At 33.1% G+C, this 22,295-nt stretch overlaps 1 protein-coding gene across 1 annotated transcript; it reads right to left on the bottom strand.

The window, feature by feature from the left end:
• Positions 1-2,366: 2,366 nt before the first annotated feature.
• Positions 2,367-9,205, bottom strand: INO80 (DNA helicase INO80-like protein). The gene is made up of 22 exons (XM_078996406.1): positions 8,854-9,205; positions 8,575-8,659; positions 8,058-8,379; positions 7,528-7,963; positions 7,126-7,437; positions 6,655-7,049; positions 6,460-6,568; positions 6,289-6,369; positions 6,020-6,192; positions 5,816-5,941; positions 5,568-5,729; positions 5,415-5,472; positions 5,091-5,321; positions 4,841-4,987; positions 4,184-4,720; positions 3,830-4,093; positions 3,645-3,752; positions 3,480-3,574; positions 3,222-3,378; positions 2,942-3,139; positions 2,705-2,857; positions 2,367-2,621 (listed from the first exon to the last, which is right to left on the bottom strand). Exons 1-22 carry the CDS (start codon positions 8,911-8,913, stop codon positions 2,454-2,456), a joined length of 4,377 nt encoding a protein of 1,458 aa, XP_078852532.1. The 5' UTR covers positions 8,914-9,205; the 3' UTR covers positions 2,367-2,453.
• Positions 9,206-22,295: the final 13,090 nt, after the last annotated feature.

Genomic DNA, 22,295 nt, shown 5'->3' with positions numbered 1-22,295 from the left:
TTTATTTTTATAGTTATATTTTTAACAGGCTGGGATAGGAAAAGTCCGTTAAAAATTCATAACTTATTCATCCGACGTCTGTTTTCGTCTGTCTTTTTACCGTTGAGCTACTATCAAGAAGATCTTTGGTTCTCGTTTAGGTTTTTTCGTCTAAAAATCACTCGATCTAAAATTAGAGTTCCAGGCTGCATACTGCTAAGCCAAATCTTAGAAAATTGATAACTTCCTCATACGAAGTCAGATTTGGACATTCTTTTTATGCACGCTCTCGATTTAACGTATACTACGACTTTCATTTAGATCGCTAAGGCAAATCATTTTATCGTAAATTCACTTTTTACGTCTCATAACGTCGTGCCGGTTCTGTCGCGAAACTTCGACATGTCATAACTTCTTCGTTATAACTCGGATGTCGGTATTCTTTATATCTCCGGAATCCTTGCTTCAACCACTATAACTTCCTTCATAGATATTGGGTTTATCTAATAATTATTTTCGACACTTATTTTTTATCTTTAATTCATTAAATCATAATAATTATGTAAAAGCACATAATACTCAAATAATACATTTTTATAATTTCAAAACAAGTTACAAAGGTTGACCTAGACTATTACATATACTCCGAAGACTTGAATCACCTTTTCTTGAAATGTGAAGTGACGGCCAGAACATGGAATGAGATTGTAAGATTGGTTGATGTTTCTATTAATATTCAAGGGTAAGTTTTAGATCTCATAGCTTTGATGGATGCATCAGCGTTATACAAGAAAAAATGATGATCTTGGTGACGATAGTAGATTCTACTACATAGTGGATGCTTTGTTGTTTTCTGAATGATGTGATGTTTGGTGGAAAGAAGAATAAAAAGTAATAGATTTTTTATTTTATTAGAGATTACTTGTTTAGTTGGACTGTTTATAGAAATCGGAAAAATGTTTTCTCTTGGGTTTGATTGGTTAAAAAACTCAATCAATGCATATTCTTTGTAATCTTTTGATTTTTGGCCTACTAGAGGCTCTTTTTATAATATGAAGTTGTTAAAAAAATTAACATGGTTCTATCAAGAAGACCCCATTGTCTAACCTGCACACATATCATTTCAGATTCTACTAAATAGATATGGCACAGCAATTGATAATGAAAACTGCGATAAAAATGCGTACCATTTGGTTGAATGCAAACTAATATTTTTTTTAAATGAAATATACAATACCACTATATACAAACAGCAAACAATAAAACCTTGCTATTCCTACCAGTTCTTCGTATTCCGGATAGATTATGGCATTCTGGATAAGGGTTGCAATGAGTTGGGTTGAGTTATAATCGGATTAATATATTTAATCAAATGGGTTAAAAAAAATTTATCCAACCCAACATGTTTAAATAAATAGGTTGAAAATTCCCAACTCAATCTAACTTTTTTAGTAAAAATTAAACTGGTTAACATGTTTATTGTTTTTCATCCCAGCCTATTTAGCAAACTATATGAACCCAAGTTGATCCATTTAAATTTCTAAAAAAAACTTTATAATCAAATAATCCTTGAAGCTTGCAAGTGAAAGTCGAGACTCGAATAATTAGGGTTAGATTTAGAGCAAGTTAGAGTTTTCAACATTGATATGGAACAAAAGTGAAGGTGAAAGTATCAAAACTTGAGGCGAATGGTATGAATACGAGATACGATTCAGATTTTATGGTTACTGTTTGCTTGTGGAGGTGAACAGTAGAGACCAAACTAACTCACGGGTTTTTTTTTTTTTTTTTGAGAAATATGAAGTCATTAAAATATAATAATCAATTAAATAATAGTAAATAAATATAAATAAAAATATATTTAAAATTTTTTAACGGGTTGGCGATTTCACCCTTAACCCAACCAATTTAACTGAACTTGAAATCTTTTTTTCTAGTCGAACTTGATTGAGTTGAGCCTGTATCGAGAAAGCCTATCAAACCGAACTTGATATCAATTAAATGTTTATTTATAATGTCATCAAAATTAAATGTTTTTTTTATCATCATCGGCATTGGATCAAAACAAGCTTAATAAATCGTATGTACAGTACACGAAACCAACACTTCTTGCTCCAAGTGGAGTAGTAGTAACATGTCGATCAGACAAACTTTTAAAAAAAAAAAAAAAAAAAAAAAAAGTACATATTACCTGTACAAGCGTATCTTATAATTTTGTGGGCAGAAAAAGTTAGAGATTATTTTCAAAATCTGTGCCAATTGTATGATACGCAAAAGATTGATACAAACCGGCGTTGGAGTGAGAGATGTAAGTGGGACACAGAGTCTTGATCCAATGGACAAATTTGTTAGTTATGTTGTTTTTGTGACATGACTGGAGATTGATGTTTGTTTTTAATTTTTATACCTTATATTCTGGAGCTTTAAAAAGGAGCGGTGCATTTGCATTTATATAAATATGGAATGGAATTTTTCTAATCTTGAGACACAGCTGTAAATGCGGGTTCAAGATTCTCATTTACACTCTTTGTTGGTCTCTTGGGTTTCTGGCGTTGAACGTCCTCCGTTGTTGAATTTGGGTTTTTAGAACCTTTTTGAGCCCCCCTTGCTTTTGCAGGCCCTTTCTCTGTATTCCCTTTTCTCTGCAAATAATATGATGGAATTTCATGTTTCATGTTTCATGTTGTTTTTTTTTATGAAAAGACCAAAATAGCCTTCAACCTACCTTTTTAGAGGAGCTTGGTTTCTCAGAAGGAGAGGAGGTGTTGAACGGATCCGATGGAGGTTCAGGATCCGTAATGTCTTCCAGGCGTGCATCACCTTCTTCATCTATCCGTATCGCTTTCGTCCCACCCTTTCTCCTTTGTCGATCTTTAACCTACATATTTCATATAATTTATAAAATAACATATTAACAATAATTATGTATGATTTATTATTTTATATATACTATATACAGTACCTGAGCTGGAATTTCTTTAAGCTTCTGCTCCATTTGTGCATCATCGATGAGTAAGGAAATAACATCTTCAGGGGCTAAAATGTCACCCTGTATGTGACCACCAGTCATCACAAGTTGCTGAACTGTACTTTTCTGGCTCGCTCTGTGCAAAATCTTTTCTTCAACCGTTTCTTTGCATATCAACCTGTACACCGTAACCTACATATACATATAACATACATACATTACTGATAGGGTTATTTTGGTAAAATAAAAACAACAGTTAAGTAAGAAAACTAACATCTTTGGTTTGACCCAAGCGATGAGCCCTGTCCATGGCTTGTAAATCAAGGGTTGGATTCCAATCACTTTCATAAAAAATGACTGTGTCAGCTGCTGTCAGATTGATCCCCACCCCACCAGCTCTTGTACTCAGCAAGAATACAAAGATATCATTCCTACATTTCAATTATAGCGGAATGGAATCACTTAGTAACTCAATGAACTGAATGGAGGAATGGAATGGAATGGAATGAGTGATTCTGTGATTCATTCTCACCGTAGCTGGAAGTCTTTGACCATGTCCCGACGGTCCATTATGGTAGAGGATCCATCAAGCCTTAAATATCTGTACTTCCTGTAGTTCATGTAGTCCTGCATCAAAACATCACCACTTTAGAAAAGAAAAAGAATAATAATTTAGTTGATGATGCTGATACTATACCTCGATGATATTCAACATCTTGGTCATTTGAGCAAACAGGAGAACACGATGATTTCCTGCGCGCAACCGCTTCAACAGTATATCAAGTGTTTGAAGCTTCCCTGAGTCCTAATCACCATACCATCAATTCAAGTTAGGAATAAATAATAATTACCAATGTTATTGTTAAATAATAATAATCTTACTGTGAGCATCTTGGCTGGATCAAAACTTTGCATGGGTGGACAAGAACCAAAGATCTTGTGAGTGAGCTCAAGAGCAGGCTGTACAACAGGTAGTTCACTGTCGATTTCTTGTATCAAATGGTGAATAGCACCATCATTTGGCTTATTAGGTCCATTTGATTCAGACGTTCTCGCAAATCCAAGCAACACCCTCTTAATCCAAGGATTATGTAATTCCTCACCTTTTCTGTAAGCAAAATCCCTATCTGGACACTCCGCATCAATCTACCAATCACATCAAAAAAAAAAAAAAAAACATTAATACTCTTTTTTAATCGCTCGATACATTAATTAAATTGAAAGCAAAACACTTACAGGAGGTGCCCTTATCTGTGGAATGAAGGAAAAGGCTGAATGAAGAAGGCGAACATTGGATACAAGTCTATCTTGATGTGAGATTACCAACGCCTCAAAAGGATCATCTGTGGGTCCCGTTGCAAGTCTTCTCTTAAGAACATTTTTTTCTGACTTTGATGGCATTAATAGCATTCTTGTAACTGCCCTTACTTTTCCCTTTTCAATACTATTGTACTCAATATCATCATCATCAGCCATTATCTCATCTGAAAAGCACCAATCCCATCTTGCGATAGAAAACAATAGCCTCTCCATCAAAGTAGCATTTGCTATGAAAGCCGTTTCTGATGGTGACATGTCAATCAATCGAGTGAACCCAAATGATCCGTTACAAGGGGCATTTTCGTCTTGTTGCTCAAATATGGATTGGTGAATGTGTAGCGGAGAGAATATGTTGAAATACTTCTCAAAAGATTCTCTATTGATCCCATGCTTGCCTCTTAATAAAAAGATATCTGAATTTCGCACCACTTCTTGGTATATTAATTTTGGTACCTGTAAACAAGATTAGCAAGTGACCCTTTTAAAAAATCATATCCGCATAAAATTACAAATTTAAAAATAAAAAAAAAAACAGCAATACTCAGGGACCAAAAATGTAATTTATTAAATTACCTTGTATGTAATAGGATTCTTACTACCAGCATAGTAAATGTCCTCCAGTTCACCAAATGGAGGTGGAAGAAGTTGATTTGGGATATCTCCAAAATAAAGATATGAACTTCCTTCATTTCTCTCAAATAATTCAGGATGATTGCAAACCTGTAATCACAGGTACAAATAAGAACATTAAGAGTCAAAAAAAAAAGTCAAAACAGAATAAGAAATGTGTTTTCTGGAAGAGGGTAAAAAAAAAAAAGATTACCTTTCTCAATTGTATGACAATGTTCATTAAGTTCATGAACTTTTTCTCATTGAGTTGTCCACGATTACTATCAAACAACTCAGCAAGTGATATCTTGTTCTTTATAGCTTGGTAAAAAGCTTGTTGTCGTGAACTCAGTTTGCAATGGACTGTAACTTCAGTCTTCCGAGTCAACTCGGACACCACATCCTTCTTAACTCGCCGCAACATAAAAGGCTTCAAAATTGCATGCTGGAAAAAATATATATAAATACAAAAAAATAAGCACCTCATGAACATTAAGAACTTAAAAGTAAGGTGAACAGGAACAGGTTTATTAATTACCAATCTGCTAAGTTGGTGCTCATTTAAAGTCCCACCATGTTCTGCATGGTTTTCAATACTGTACAAGGTGAAGAAGTATCAGGATTCATGAAGCAATTTTACTAATGGAATAATATAAAAGAAAAAAAAAAAAAAAAAGATTTTAAATCATACCCTTTAGAAAACCACTCGTTAAATTGTTCATGGCTATCAAATAAAGTAGGCATGATGAAATGAAGAAGGGCCCACAACTCAGCCATGTTGTTCTGAATAGGTGTTCCAGTTAGAAGCAGACGATTCCGACAATTAAAACTGAGTAGTGTCTTCCATCTTATACTGTTTGCCATAATCAAAACAAATAGAAATGAGAAATTACTAAAACACCCTTGTCCACATCACATATGAATCTTCTTAAGTCTTACCTGGTTGCACTTTTGATAGCCTGAGCTTCATCCAATACCATGTATTGCCACTTCACACGCCTGAAATACTTCTCATCTGATACTAGAAGTTGGTAGCTTGTAATGAGAATGTGAAATCCAGCATCCCTGTAAAGTAAAAAATTATGTGAAACAAAAAGAAATATTGATAAAAATGTAAAGAAATGATGACAGAAGAGTTATTACCTACGATAAAGACGCTTTGGATTGATGTTTTTCCTAAGTACTGTTCTTTCTTGAATACCTCCCCAATAAGGAAGTGTTTTTAAGTCAGGGCAAAATCGTCCAATTTCATCAGCCCAGTTGTTCAAGACAGAAGTAGGAGCAACAACCAGAAATGGCCCCCATATGTTCTTCTCCTGCAAATTATCATTTCATGTTAACATATTATTACAATTAAACAGTAGATATCAGAGATTTTTTTTCAGGTAGTGAATAGTTTACAGTTTACTTACTTCAGCCAAATGAGCCAAGAACGCCATTGCTTGGATGGTCTTTCCAAGTCCCATCTCATCAGCAAGAATACCATTCAGACCCTTTGAGTCAACAAAAGTCAACAGGTCAGTAAAAAAGAGGGGAGTAATCAGAAATCAGAAATGAAACATATATGATATATAGATTATTACCTGCTCATAACAATTCACAAGCCATTGGAGACCTTTAAGTTGATACTCTTTTAAAGAACCTTTAAACAACTCTGGTGTTTGTACTGATGATGCTACTGGCATAGTTGATCTGAAAGAATATTCAAGAGGTACCCATTTAAGAAGAATAGAAGATGAACAAACTCAGGTAAGGAAAAGGGCAAAAAAGGAACTTACGGATGCAACAAATCTATGTTGCTAGATCCAGCAACTGAATCTTGTTGTTCAGGGTCCTGAGTGCCTGAAGCTTGACGCAACTTCAAAATTTCATCATCGAATGCACTTGTGATCATTTTCTGTTTGGAGACTGCATCTTGAGCTGCTTTCAAGGCTTCTATTTTCATCTCAGCCTCTTCAGGATCTTCTTCTTTTTCACCAACTTCTGATTCATTAACTTTGTCCCCTTCAGTAGGTGGCTGAGAAGTTGGCTTGTTTTGCATGAAGTGACCATAGAGTTCTGTTTGGGATAACAAGAAATCTAGCCTCTGTTGTTGCCTTTTGGCTTCACGAAGCTCCTGTTCACGTTTCAATGCTTCAGCAGCTTCTTTTTCTTCTCTTTTCCTCACCTCAGCCTGTAGGGAAAAAAAGTTTTTAACTTTCTTTTACAAGATTCATATGTCTAATAGATTTTTGAGTAAGTTTTCTCACCATTTCTTTATCCACTCTCTTCCAAAACACCAACATATCCCTAGCAAGTTTCCTTGTGCGAATCGAAGCACCCCTCATCAACTTAAGTGATCTACTCACTTTCATTTTTACCTCTCTTTGACATGTCTCAGAAAACCTCTTTGCATCGGTTAATTGCTTTCTATGAAAGTTGATGAAAAACCTATGATGTTTTGGTATCTCTTTTCTGACCATGTTCACCCAATATTTATCAACTCTATCCATCTCCTCTTTCTCAATCATAGATGGATCTTTCTTCTCCTTTTGTTTCTTGGGTAGACTACGTTCAATAATCTGGAGGTCAAACAATTCCAAGAAACATAAGAACAACAAGAAACATGAGTCAACAAATCCTAATGGACCATAGAAAAGCAGCATACAAACCTCATATGTGTCACCTTTCTCCAAGACCTTCACATAATGCACCTGTAGCACTCCACTTTCTGACATGATAGAACGCCTAAAACCACCAGCTGCTCCCTCAGGAGCAGAATATGAATCCAATGCAGCATCACTTACTTTAAGACTGAACTTCAGAGGGGAGTTGTTTAAAGTTTGGGAACTTAATCTTGCCCAAAGAGACTCATATTGAGACCTAGGCTCACCCATCCCTGCTCCACTTTTGGGGCCAAGTCTTTTGTCTGCAGACATCATTGAAGCTAAGGACCCCAAATCAAGGGTACCTGTGAGATAAAACTCCTCCACTCGAATCTCTGAAGTTCTAGGCAAGTTTAATGAGGTAGCCAATGTTTCATATGTTGGAGGAATCTTGTAAGTGATTCCATCCCCAATATCCAAATAACCAGGTTCAGAAAATGACCTGAAAATTGAGGTAAAGAGCTGAGACATATTGCATATTACCATATTAGTATCATAACAAATTAACAAAAACAAACAGTTAACACAACACAAACCTCTCCATGCTATATTCTGCAGCAAAACCTGCTTCTTTGTGTCCCCCTCTTGAGCGCCCATTCACTGATTTATGGTCCTTTGATCCATGACTAATAATCTCCATGCCAGACATTCCATTTCGGGTGGAAGCAGAAGCTGGCAAGTTATTGCTTTTATGCCTTCTTTTGTACTTATGAACATGCTCTCCAAGCATTGCCCTATATTGCTCTTCAGAGAAGTATGTGTCATAACTGCCTTCATGGTCTTCATCACTGCTGTATGTGTTTCGCCTCTTTCTCTTTTCCAACATCATTCCGTTACTTCTGTCAGTCATTGGTCCACCTGATGATATCCAAACCATGTACATTTTACTTCAATATGCACAAATACTCTAAACTTTGTCAAGATTCAATGATTCAACCACTGGGTACAACTAATTGATTGCATTTGTGAAGTAAACAGATAGTGGTAAGAAAGATAATCTGAAACAGGCAATTGTAATTCTACTGAACATCTGTTGAGAAACCAAGTGCCTACCTCGGCTACCTCTGCTCTCACCCTGACTACTATTGGCATAATAATCAAACTCATCACCTTGAGGTAGTTGAAATTTCGTCAGAGACTACAAATACAAACCGGAAAAGATAATACCATAAATAAAAACCCATAATTACTTAAAGAAACTTGAAACACATGAACCTAACTTCCAGTAAAGTGAATCCATCCAGCAACAATTGAATTAAACAACAGTAATTTTCAATTGGGAAAGTTGCGAAACAAAATTTCAAAAAAGTAGAGAGAGATAGAGATATATACCTCAAGATTGAAGAGATTCGAATAGTTATACGAGTTCTTGATATGGCGATCGGAGTCCATAGGGTGTTCGAAAGCGGCAGTCTGAAGAAGAACAAGAAGGAAAGTGAACCCGTAGGGTTGTGAAGACAAGGATGAATTTTATTTGGGAGTAGAGAGAGAGAAAAAGAAACCCTAAGCCTGTTGGAGAAGAAGGCGGAGGAGGTGCGCAGGATAAGAAGCTAAGGGCTGGCATTGCGATTTGATAAGAGGGCTTGGTGCTAATGTAAGCGGGTAGTGGGTATGGACTGATAACGTGAGCCTGGGTATTTCCTTTTTGAACCCAAAGAGAGCAGCTTCGAATTCGATCTTTTATGATCAACGACTGTTCTCCCTCTCTGTACAGGGGGGCTTTCTCAAACGGAGATGGTTGGGATTAGTTAGCCTGCACGCAGGTCCACTGTAAATACTTTATGGTAAATCTTAGATAATGGAAAATTAGTAACCTAACCAACTTTTAATATTTATTAGAATAAAATAATATAGTATATTTTAGTAAAAATAATCATTTGTCTAAAACAAGGAAAAAATATTTTTTAACTGATTCTGAAACAGAATTATAGATTCCAAACCAATATTTCAGATTCTCGATTAAAATTTCGTATTTAATAAATAAAAAAAACTTCATACTTTCAAGAACAAATCCGAAATCAGATAAGTAATTTATGAATTTCGAAAAAAAAATATGTTCTTTACTTAAATTTAACGAAAAGTTAACCAAATATAGTAATATGAATAATATACGATAATAGTACATAAAATTAGATATTTTATTGAAAATGATGATATTAAACACTTAGAAATGGATTTTCAGACAAAAATCAAGATATTTTCAAAAACTAAATGGAAGAAAAAAACAAAAAATAAATTTGGAATTTAAATATCAAACCCGAAATGGAGCACTTTTTGAAAAAAAAAATTAAAAAGTAGTTAGAAATGAGGCATTAGGAAAAAAATTGTTAATTTACAAAAACTTGAAAAAGAAAAAATATTTTCTTTTAAAAAAACTTATATATATATTCAATATTTGATTTTATTTATCGTCAAAATCCCATGAGATTATATGATATTTTTGTAATTAATTACGATATTTTGATAATTTTTGTGGAAAGTTAATTGTTTATAGGATACAAGTGACAAAAGCAAAAAATATTAAAACAAAAAAGAAAAAAAATTACCCCATGTGGTCTTTCCATGCACTAACACGTGCCCCACCCAGCATGACAAGTGTCCAACCCTTATTAGTTGGTGGATTTTTTCTATCCGTTTAGTTTTTCGATCATAACCTTTTTCCTTTGAAAAAAAATCTAAAAAAACAAAAGTTCTGAAATTTAATTCTCTACAAAATAAGAACATTCATGAAAATTTGAAAAAATGTATATAATTTTTTTATTATAAAAAAACTTAGAAAAAAATCTCCAAAAATTATAAAAATTTAAGGAATACTTCTACTCACTATTCTAATGACTTTGTAACAAGAATTTTTAAAATAATAATAATAATAATAATAATAATGTGTTTTAGATACCAAGCTTGATTTTAAAATATTAAAAGTTTATTAAAAAAATGTTGAATATAATATGGTCCAAATTAGAGATGATTCAAAATATCTATGATTCAAAAATATTATGATCAAATATGTTTATAATCTTTAACTTTTTATAATCTAAAAATATTTTGATTCATATATTTTATTATCCTTAATTATTATATCTTTTATGATTCAAAATTAAATGATTTAAAAAATATAATTATCCAAATATTGTATTGTACAAAACTTATAATCCAAAATCCTATGATTCATAAATGATATGATTTAAATTAGTATGATTAAAATGATATGATCCTAAAATTATGTGATCCAAATTTTTATGATTCACATTAATATATTGTAAAATATATTATGAATAATATCGTTATGATTCGAAACATTTTATAATGGTTAAACATCACAAACTCAAACTGTTATTAAATTCAAAAAATAGAAAAAAAAAAAAAAAACGAAAAAAGTAGAAAAACTAAAAACCCGGGTATATATTGATAAAAAAAAAGGTTTTTTAAAAAAACAACAAAAAAATAATAAAACAAAAAATAGAAAAAAAAAGTTAAAAACTGAATATGCAATTACCTAAAAAAGATTTTATTTAAATACAAATTAATAAATATAAAAATAAAAAAATAAAAAAAATAGTAACGAACCCCCCCCCCCCCCCTAAATGAAAACATATTGACAAGCTATAAGTGAAAAACCCTGGCGATTTCCAGCTAGCACCCGGCTGGCCGTCGACTACTCTTTTCTTGTCAATTTTGTTCTGATCTATGTGATTGGAATGTCAGTAGCGCAAAAAAGAATCATCTTTTCAGTGATTGTGTGACATCCTTATTTTCACAGCCAGAAAAAAACCGATTTTGTTTATGCTTTATAAAAATCAGAGTACTTCTTTTATTAAAAATGTTGCGGAATTTGTTCCCAGAAAAACATGATAAATACGTTATTAAAACATTTTCGAAGAAACGTATTTTATTCATTTTAAAAAGTTTGGGATGTCATCGTTAATACAGAAACATAAGCATAAACATAACTTACATTTATTTACACTAGTGATCTACATCTCTTTAAATCTCTTAGTGTAATGTGACTACATATCAACACCTGTGATATAAATAAACTGAATGGGTCAGGTTGGGAAACCTGGTGAGTATATAGGGTTTTCAACCCACAATAATATAATTATTATGTTTAAACAATCAACCCAATTACCCATCCCCATTATCTTCTTTACTCTTAAGGATTTATCCTAAGAGTCATATATCCTGTATTCGTTTATTCTGAAGTCCCTTACTTCCAGGGTTATAGGACTGGCACTAAATCCATAGTTGTCAATGTTCGTTCATAAAGCACTAATTCCATAGCTGCTATAGTCTATTCATCGGGTACTAAATCCATAGCTACCAGTGTTTATCTAATAGGTACTAAGTCCATAGCTACCAATTCCTAATAGGTACTAAATCTATAGCTACCGGTGTTTGTCCAATAGGCACTAAGTCCATAGTTGCCAATGTTTATTAGGTACTAAGTCTATAGCTGCCAATGTTTACTCACATCATCTTTTATCTCTCATCATTCATCTACCCATGTCATACCCAACATATTCGTATATATAAGATACGTATACAGTTTAAATCATTTAAAACATGTATAAAACATTCATACATCATAGACAGCAAGTATTCAGATAATATGCACACATAGCACGTAGTTTATATAAAATACTTCATATCTATGTGTAAGATGAAAGAGACTATGCACTCACTTGAAAGGTGGTGACTAAACACTCGGACAACACTTCGATATTCTCAAAACAACTTTCCTTCGATAAAACCTAGTATTAATACCACTAGGGTTTAGTCTAACGATAACCGCGACCAATTAATAGTTTGACTATTATTATTATTATATAAGTGTTAAATAACACTCAATATAACTCATAATAATAGCCCAAATAATTATTTTAAGGACCTAATAACATTCTTATAATTATTCGAAAGCTATACTAAAAATTACGTAAGCGTAGCACACTTACAGCGAATTTTATCGAAAACCAGAACTTAATTGGAGCAGCGTTTCGAAACCGAAAGACTCCTTTTTCTTGGAACTCCGGGAGCCTCGGGGCTTCCTTAGGGTGCTAGGGACCTTATCTAGGGTTTAGGGGGGTTAGAGGGGTAGTGAGAGAAAGTAGAGAGAGAAGGAGTTGAAGAAATGAGTGAAAAATCCGAGACTCTTCGCAGCCTATTTATAGGGCCGAACTTCGGACCTACGTTGCGTGTACCACTCAACTACGCTGGGCGTAGTTCGGATAAGGTTGCCAGGCGTGTTCCAGCTGGCTCGCACTCGGACAGGACCCGGATAAGACCGAAGGTACGCGGGGCGTACCGGACCTCGTACGCGGGTCGTAATACGAAGGCTTCGTGGCATGATCCGAAGCGAGGTCTGATCAGCGATGGAGGGTCCAGATGTTGCCACGTCATCTCGGTTTTGCAATTTTCCTACTCGACTTCTAAAAATGATAGCTTTCGCATACGAGCTCCGTTTTCGACATTCTTTATATCCACGCGAAGGTGGGAACATACTCTACAACTTTCGTTTAGACTTTGTCGGCTAATTTTGACTCGATTTTGAATTTTATATTTTTAACAGATCGGGACAGGATTGGTCCGTTAAATCCTCATAACTTCTTCATTCGATGTCCGTTTTCACCCATCTTTTTCTCGTTACGCTACTCTTAACGAGATCTTTGATTCTTGTTTAGGTCGTGTCGGCTAAAAACCGCTCGATCTAATATTCAAACTTCGGGTTGTAAACTGCTAACTCGAAACTTCGAAAAATCATAACTTCTTCATACGAACTCAAATTTGGGCGTTCTTTTTATCGATGTTCTTAGTTTAACATATTCTACGAATTTTGTTTAGATCTCTAAGGCTAAATCTCGCTCTATCGTAAATTCACTATTTACGCTCCCCGGTGCCATGTCGGTTCCATCGCGAAACTTCGACGGGTCATAACTTCTTCATTATAACTTGGATTTCGGCGTTATTTATATGTACGGAAACCTTGTGACATATTCTACAACTTGGTTAAGATTATTTATTCTAAATAATATTTTATCGAAAAGTCGTTTTCGACCCCTATTGCCTCTAATTTGACTAGTCCGGATCTGCGGGCGTTACAGATTGCTTGCTTAACCATTTGACCAAAATCCACTGGTAAACATTGTGTAAACTTATTGACCTTAGAGAGTTCAGTTGGAACTAAGTATGGAATAAGCTTCATCTTTTCAGTGAAACTAGCAACGTATTCAGTAACGCTCATTTTTCATTTCTTCAAATTCTGAAACTCATTATTGATTTCCAGAAGATCCTGCCCAGAGCGGTATTGCAATTTCAGTTGTACCACAAAATCTTCCCAAGACATCTTGCTAGCTTCTCCCTTTGGCATCGAATCAGCTAGTAACTCCCACCAGCTCAATACACCATATTTCAACATAGGAGTTGCAAGTGCGGTCTTCTGTTTGTTGCTGCCCTCACAACTTTCAAACATTGTCTCCATTTCGGAGATCCAATTTATAACTTCCACCGGTGTTGGACTTCCGGATAGACACGGTGGTTTGGATGCCATGAAATCTTTGTATTTGCATCCATGTCCATCACCTCCTCCATCCTAGTTGTTTCGTCTGACTATCGGTGGGTTGGCTTGACCAACAGTCCCACTGTAGTTCCCTCCTACTGATTGCCCTTCATTCAAATCAGGTTGTTCAACAGGTATCGTAGTTTCTTCCCTATCATGTTGTAGCAACCTCCTGGTCTCCTCCATCTGATGATCCAACATTATTTGAATCATCATTTGCACTCCAGCTATCGTTATTGGCTCTGGTGCAGCTCTTTGAACAGGTACTTGCTCAAGTACTGGTGGTTGATTTCTATTTCCATTTGAATCCCCGACTCCACTGCGGGTTCTTGTCATCTTGATCTATACACCGAATAGGGTGAATTTAGATCTCTATTCACTATAGACTTTGAAACGTTTACATGTTAGTTCTAATATCATAATCATACGCTTAGAATCCTACACACATAAGGTTTTCCAGATCTGGTCGGCAACAGACCATAAATCTGAACAAATAATATCATGTATGGCAAACACATAACATTTAGCACATAAAAACATTTTAGGTATCTTTCCTAAAATATAATAGTGCTCACACCTCACAATCATCGCTTAACATTCTGAGTTTAAGTCTAGAAATCCTACAAATTCCTAGTTCGCTTAAACTAATGCTCTGATACCAACTGTGACATCCCCAATTTCACGGCCAGAAAAGACCGATTTTGTTTATGCTTGTTTGAAAATCAGAGTAATATTTTACATAAAAGTGTTGCGGAATTTGTTCCCAAAATAAAAATATGATAAAGATTTATCAAATCATTTTCTTAGAAAAGTATTTCATTAGAAGACTCGGGATGTCATGTTCGATACAGATCAAAAAGCATAAACAATACATTATAAGCTTTACAACAGTTATTTACAACTAATGGCCTATAATCCAAAAATCCCTCATCATCATCCAAATTATGCTTTGGGTCCACTACCTGTAAAACAGAAAGTTGAGTGGGTCAGGCTTGGGAGCCTGGTGAGCATATAGGGTTTTCAACCCACAATTAATAATAAATTTAATAATTTCATTGATCAACAATAAATTTATTAATTTTATCAAACCAACAACAACCCTGATTACTCATTCCCGTTATCCTCACTTTACGTCCCTAAACACCTATACAAGGGACCTAGTCTAAGGATTTTATCATCGGGATTGACTTTACTGCTAAGGGGATTCCTCATCTATATATGTCCATAAGGTAACCATGAAGGGGATGGAGTACACCGGTGAACATCAAGCCCACAAACACCTACAGGTTGCGAGCCTGCTAGCGTTCCACTAGACTGTCTAGAAAAGTTTGTGGTCGTCATCCATACTCCGCTAGATGACTGGAACAACAACAACATCGAGGTCTCTCATCATTTTAACACACATCAACTATTTCTTCTACCCATGTTTTACCCAACATATTTGTAGATAAAATACATATACTGTTTATAACTTGTATAAAACATTGTATTCAACAATCAATATAATTACACATAACACGTATTTTATAGAAAATACTTCATATCCATGTGGATAACCAATTGACCCATGTTCAAATCCTAGCACCACTTAGCCCTTGTGGCCATGGAGGTTCGCCTGCAGTGACTCCAGGGCATGAGGCAAAGCTTTATGTTTGCAGCGGGGGATAAGTCGGTGCGCGAAAGCTGGCCCGGAAACCCTCGTTAGGGAAGTTCCCTTTCCAAAAAAAGATGAAAGTGACTATACGCTCACTTGATTTGATGATAATCGGGCAACAATTCATTCCTTAAAATGATCATTTCTGATAAAACCGGGAGTTTTATTGAGAAACCGGGCTCTGCGAGGGTTGGAGCTTCAAAACCGAAAAGATAAATTTTCTGGGTTTTCGGGCACTTCGGGACGTATTCGGGCTTTAAAAATGATACCGGGGCTTCGGGGGAAGTCAAAATAGTCAAAATATAAGTTTAAGGGTGAAAAATGACATTTTTCCAAAAGTACCCAGGAAGGCTCGCAGCCCCCCCTTTATATAGGGCTGAGGGCTCGGACCTTGTGGCTGAGAAGACTCCACGTAGTGGCTGCGAGGCTCGGACACGAAGGGAGGACGTGGCAGGCGAAGGAGCGAGGCGCGTGCCAGCAGCGAGGGCGAGACACGGAGGCGGGCTACGCGAGAGGTCGAGAAGCGAACACGCGTCGGATGCAGCAAAGGCCAGCGAGGCTCGAAAGGGCCACCGATGCAAGGCGCGTCGCTCTTCTATTAGACCTCGGCTTCGGACCTATCAGAAGCTGACATGAAGAAGGCACGCGTCGGTCTCGGATTCGGCCACGACTCGGTTACGCAGCAGCTTCGTGCGAGGTGACGTGGCTGACACTGTTCATGCGAGATTTCTCGAATTTTGAGCCCCAAACTTCTAAAATCCATAACTTTCGCATACGAGCTCCGTTTTGACGTTCTTTATATGCACGCGTAGCTAAAATTACGCTCTACAACTTTCGTTTAGACTTCGTTGGTTAATTTTGACTTTAATTTTAATATTATTATTTTTAACAGACCGGGATAGGAAAATCCGTTAAAAATTCATAACTTCTTCATCCGACATCCTTTTTCGTTAGTCTTTTTACCGTTGTACTGCTATTGACGATACCTTCAATTCTCGTTTAGGTTGTGTCGGCTAAATATCGCTCGATCTTAAATTCGAGTATTTAGTTGTCTACTGCTAAGCTAAAACTTAGAAAAATCATAACTTCCTCATACGAAGTCAGATTTGGACGTTTTTTTTTTATCAAAATTCTCGGTTTAACGAATACTATGACTTTCGTTTGGATTGTTAAGGCTAAAAAACACTTTATCGTAAATTCACTTTTTACGCTTCCCGGTGTCGTGTCGGTTCCGTCGCGAAACTTCGATATGTCATAACTTATTCGTTATAACTCGGATTTCGGCGTTCTTTATATCTCCGGAATCCTTGTTTCGGCCACTACAACTTTCTTAAAAGACATCAGATTTTTATAATATATATATATATATATATATATATATATATATATATATATATATTAATGCTTATTTTCATTATTAATATAATAATTAAGCCAATAAGCATATAATTCACATGATATTCACATAATTCCTCTTTATTACTTAAAAATGAGTTACAAAGGTTGACACAGACTATTAAAACATTATTAACGCTTTTACCCCAAAAACACGGGTGTTACAGTAGAACAATCTAAAGTGAAGGAATTAGTATAAGTGAAACCTTAGAATAAGGATTTTTGGTGATTCGTGATTCATCATCAGTTCTGCTTGGAAAGGTTAGAGATGTTAAGTCAATTGGTAATCTCTAAAAATTTGTTATAATGAAGGTTTTCATAATTTAAATATTGCATATGTAGAAGGGGATTCGGTTTAGATCGAATTCCAAAAACGTAATGTATGTATCAAATTCAAACAGTGTGATGGTATGAAGGTGTATTTCACTGAGCTACAATGAATACAACGTAACTTTGTTATTAGTTGTCGTGTGATTTGGGTAGAGATCCGGGGGTTACTACTTTGTATTGGAATTCAATATTTTATCCTTATTTACCTATGTATATTCTCCATATATAGTTCCTAATTTGTAGGCTCATTTTTCTCCTAATTCTCAGCTTTCCTGTTGTATTGTTTTGTATATGATTCCTTCCCTATAATTATGTAATAACTAGGCGAATACCCACGCGTTGCGCAGAAACACCTATATAGTTAAAGTCTTTACAAATATATGTTTTTTTTTTTTAAATATAACAATACCGTTATTATTAAATTTGATATAAATTTTTTTTATACTAAATTGATATAATATATAGATTATTTTGAACTATTCGATAATATATAAATCTATTATAACTACATAATTTCAATCGTTTGAATAACTTCTATCAATGAGTTACTCATGAATAAATTTAAATATAATATATGGCTTAATGTTATTTATAGTTGTTGTTATTAATAATTAATTTTTAAAATTTATTTGCTTAATGTTTTAATTTATATCATTATAACTTGTTAAAATATCAAACATTGTTTTTTTTTATTATTATTTTAAAGGTAACAATATAATTATTTATATAGATTTATTTTTAACTATTTTATTGTAAATTATTTTAAGCTACTTATTTGAAAAAATTTCTCGATTATAAAAATATCTTTAGGAAATATTTTAGTTAAATTGATATTAAAATTTAGTTTTTGCATTTATCACTACAATTTATCACTTTTAACTATTTATAAATATTCTTTAGTTTTTTAAGTGGAACTGAAATTTATATTTAAGTTGACACTGTAATTTTATATTTAAATTAACAATTTAAGTATTTTGTTCAAATTGTTCAAAAGTTGTAGCTTTAAACTGATAATGGTTTACATATAACAACATTTTAAATCTATTAAATTAGGTATAATATGTTAAAACTTAAAGACATAAGTTTATAAGTATAAGTAAATATATTATTATAAAATTTAAATTTAGTTTATTTATGTTTACACTTTAGGTTTGATATTTATATAACATTAATAACCAACTTATAATCATTATTAGAAAGACACTACAATTTATCATTTTTAACTATTTATAAAATATTTTTTGGGCTGTTTAAGTTAAACTAAAATTTATATTTAAGTTGACCCTATAATATTATATTTAAATTAATAATGTAAGTATATTATACAAATTGTTCCAAATTTGTATCTTTAAAATGATAATGGTTTACATCTAACAATATATTAAAACTAATAAAATTAACTATAATATGTTAAAAGTTAAAAAACATAACTTTATAAGTAAACGTAAAGATATTATTTTAATATTGAAATTTAATTTATATATGATTACACTTTAGGTTTGATATTTATTTAACCTTATTAACCAACTTATATTTATTATTAGAAAAAATTGAAATGTCAAAGAAGTTTCAAATGAATGTAGGGAAAGGAAAAATGCATGTGAGTTTCAAATGAATGTGGTGAAAGAAAAAATGCATCATTTATAAGTAGAAGTAAATATATCATTTTAATAAAAAAAAACATAATTTTATAAGTAGAAGTAAAAATATTATTTTAATATTGAAATTTAATTTATATATAATTACACTTTAGGTTTGATATTTATTTAACCTAATTACCAAATTATAATAATTATTATTATTATAAAGAAATTGAAAAGTCATGGGAGTTTCAAATGAATGTTGTGAAAGGAAAAAAGAATGGGGGTTTCAAATGCATGAGATTCAAAAAAAAAAATGCTAGCTTTATAAGTATGTATGAAGTGAGCAAACACATAATCAATTATAAGATGTAGATAAGCTATGTAATATTGATCGAAATAAACACAATTATGGTCACAACTTATGTTCTATAGCACAACTAAATTAGTTACTTTTATCACTTATCTAAGATTGTGTCGATATTAGCTCTAGCAATTTAATGGTCACTAAACTACTAGGTAACGAGTTCATCTAATTTAATGTTCACTAAGCTACACAAAACCTTAATTCAAGCAATAAAAGTATTAAATATTAACGTGCTAGGTAGAGATAATCAAAACAAGCTCATAACCAACAATTAAAATCCATAATTCATTAAACTAAACCATAGAGTTTAAGCTTCATCTAGCTAAACGGAAGCTACTAGATTCAGCTACTCATGGCTGATAACATAAACATAAATCCAATAATAAAAGGCATGATCATAGTGTACCAAACTAGGATGATGAATTTATTCTTCAATCTCTCAATCTTCAGTTATATATCCTTACTAGAATGTTTAATCTCGTTTTTTTATGAACAATTCTTCTCCGGAAATCTCTCTAAAAATCTTCCAAGCCTCCTCAAACCGTGAAAGTGAATGAGTATTTATAGTTTTGGGAATTTTCACACTTCACGACGTGAATAGGGATTTCACATTGTGTATTTGAGATAAATCCTTATCGGGCAAGGACTCTAACTTCCTGTGCACTTATCTTCTAGAAGTCTCACTCCACGTCGTGTAAATGATGGCCACATCGTGATTTGGACTTTTTGCAGAGATTTTTCTTCTTTTAATTCTTCAATCCTCCAAACTTCTACTTCTTGTCAATTATGTTCCTTATTCTTCAAGATTGTTCATTTTGATTGCAAAATATAATTTAATTTCATAAGTATCATATATTTTTGCAAATAAGCAAAATATTAATAAAAATGTATTAAAATATTGCCTAAAAATGTATATAAATATGTCAATATTGTTGGATTAGTGTCTAAATCCATAACTATTTTGGTATGTACTTGACCTGATTATGAGCATGATCCTTTTGGGTTGCCTTCACCATAGCAACTTGTAGGATGAATTATGGAAAGAGAAAGGTTTAATTATGATTTATTAATATATTATAAGAATAATATATTAAAGGATAAATCATATTATTTAATTAATATTAGTCAAGAATTAAATAAGAATTAATTTTGTGGCTAAAAGAGATTAATTAAACTTAGAGGATTGGATTTGTAATTATAAGATAATTACAATTGGGCTATGGATCACCTTGGAATATAGGTTGGATGAATTCTATGTGAAGCCCTTAAGGAATTCGTCCAAGAGGTATTCTAAAGGAGTCTATGGGTTGCTTAGGGCTTAAGCAGTCAGATTAGGGTTTCCTAGTTGCAAACCCTAATAGCCTACATATATAAAGGACACCTATGGCCCCAAAAATGTGGCTAAGACTTCCTTTAGGGTTTCTAGATGTTTTGGTTGCCTCCTCTCTTCCCCTCTTCATCCTTGTTGCTCATGGTGTTTGTGACTCCATTAGAGGTGCAACATTTGAGGCACTAAGCTTTCTGAAGCCAATCAAAGGAAGAAATTGATTGTTATTGCTACATAACAATCGAAGGTAATTTCTAAACCCCAATTTAGTTCATATTATGATAGATTTAGGGTTTGAGAGACTTGGATGAATTGTATGTACAATAGAGAAACCTAGATCCAAGCATTAGGGTTTATATGAGCACATAAGAAAGTTCTTATGCATAACACCCATCAAATATCAGGGTTTGTGGGTCAGATTCCATAAATAAAGTTGATAATTAAACATGAATAAATTCCATAAATTTAAAAAGATGCAAAGATATCCTAATTTTAGAAAACTTAAGTCTTAAACATCCAAATGAAAATTTAAAACATTCATGCAAACATGTTCAAACTAGAACATTAATATAAACATAGATAAATTCAACCATTCATGAGTGTCGTCGTATGCATATAAGGCTAAAGGGAAAAAGCTTATTCGATTTTGTCTTTGTAAGATTATTTAGGGCAAATGTGGTGAAAATGGTTAACAGGTTAATGGTCACAGACAATAACCTTAACGAAGACGACAAATCAGATCCTACATAATAGAATAATACTAAATACAATTATAAAGTATATAAACTTTTTTATTAAAATCCTAAACGGGCTGGCGGGTCAACCAATATGTTTTTCGGCAAACTCATATACGACTCGTTTAATAAATGGGTTGACGGGTTGAAAAACTAAACCCAAACCCGTTTATCTTCGTGTTGGATCACAGGTCGTATCGTGGATTGTCGGACATAGATGAGTTGTCATACTTGGGTTAATGTTGATAAGAGGAGGTTGAGATGCATTCTTTACTTTGGGGGTGTTTGGATTAACTTTTGTGGGACAAAAGTCCTTTTTGTAAAAGGACTTTTTGCAAAAGAATTTTTTATAAAAGTTATTTTTTAAAAAGGATTTGGATTAACTTTTGAAGGTAAAAAGTCAAAAGTTAAAGTGTTTGGTTTAACTTTTACATGTAAAATGATTAAAAAGGACATGTTTACATATTTACATTGATTTACTACTTTACATATATTATTTTATACTTAATATTTTTTTTAAACACATATTATAATTTTGTAAACATTTTATTAGAAAATATAAAATATAATTTTTTTTAAAAAATATTTGTAATTTTTTGGATTAGAGAATGACAATATAAAATTACTAAGTTCATACAAATTGTAAATAATTCATAAGAGGATCTTTTATATTAGACCATGACAATATTAAAATTACGTTCATACAAATATAAAATATAAATTATGTTCATACAAATTAAAATATTTCTAATTTTTTTGGATTAGACCATGACAATATTAAAATTACGTTCATACAAATTGTAAAATAATTCATAAAAAAATATCATAGATAAC

The sequence above is a fragment of the Lactuca saligna genome, chromosome 5 (assembly GCF_052625555.1).
Source record: "Lactuca saligna cultivar CGN05327 chromosome 5, ASM5262555v1, whole genome shotgun sequence".
Classification (NCBI taxonomy): domain Eukaryota; kingdom Viridiplantae; phylum Streptophyta; class Magnoliopsida; order Asterales; family Asteraceae; genus Lactuca; species Lactuca saligna.
Note: the sequence above shows the minus strand (reverse complement) of the source record. Positions and strands in the feature narration are given on the sequence as shown.

Coding starts and splice junctions, on each gene's coding strand:
- INO80 (XM_078996406.1), bottom strand. CDS start 8,913: ATGGACTCCGATCGCCATATCAAGAACTCGTATAACTATTCGAATCTC. Junction 4,988..5,090: donor TTGTCATACAATTGAGAAAG/GTAATCTTTTTT, acceptor CTGTGATTACAG/GTTTGCAATCATCCTGAATT. Junction 3,575..3,644: donor AGATGTTGAATATCATCGAG/GTATAGTATCAG, acceptor GTTTTGATGCAG/GACTACATGAACTACAGGAA.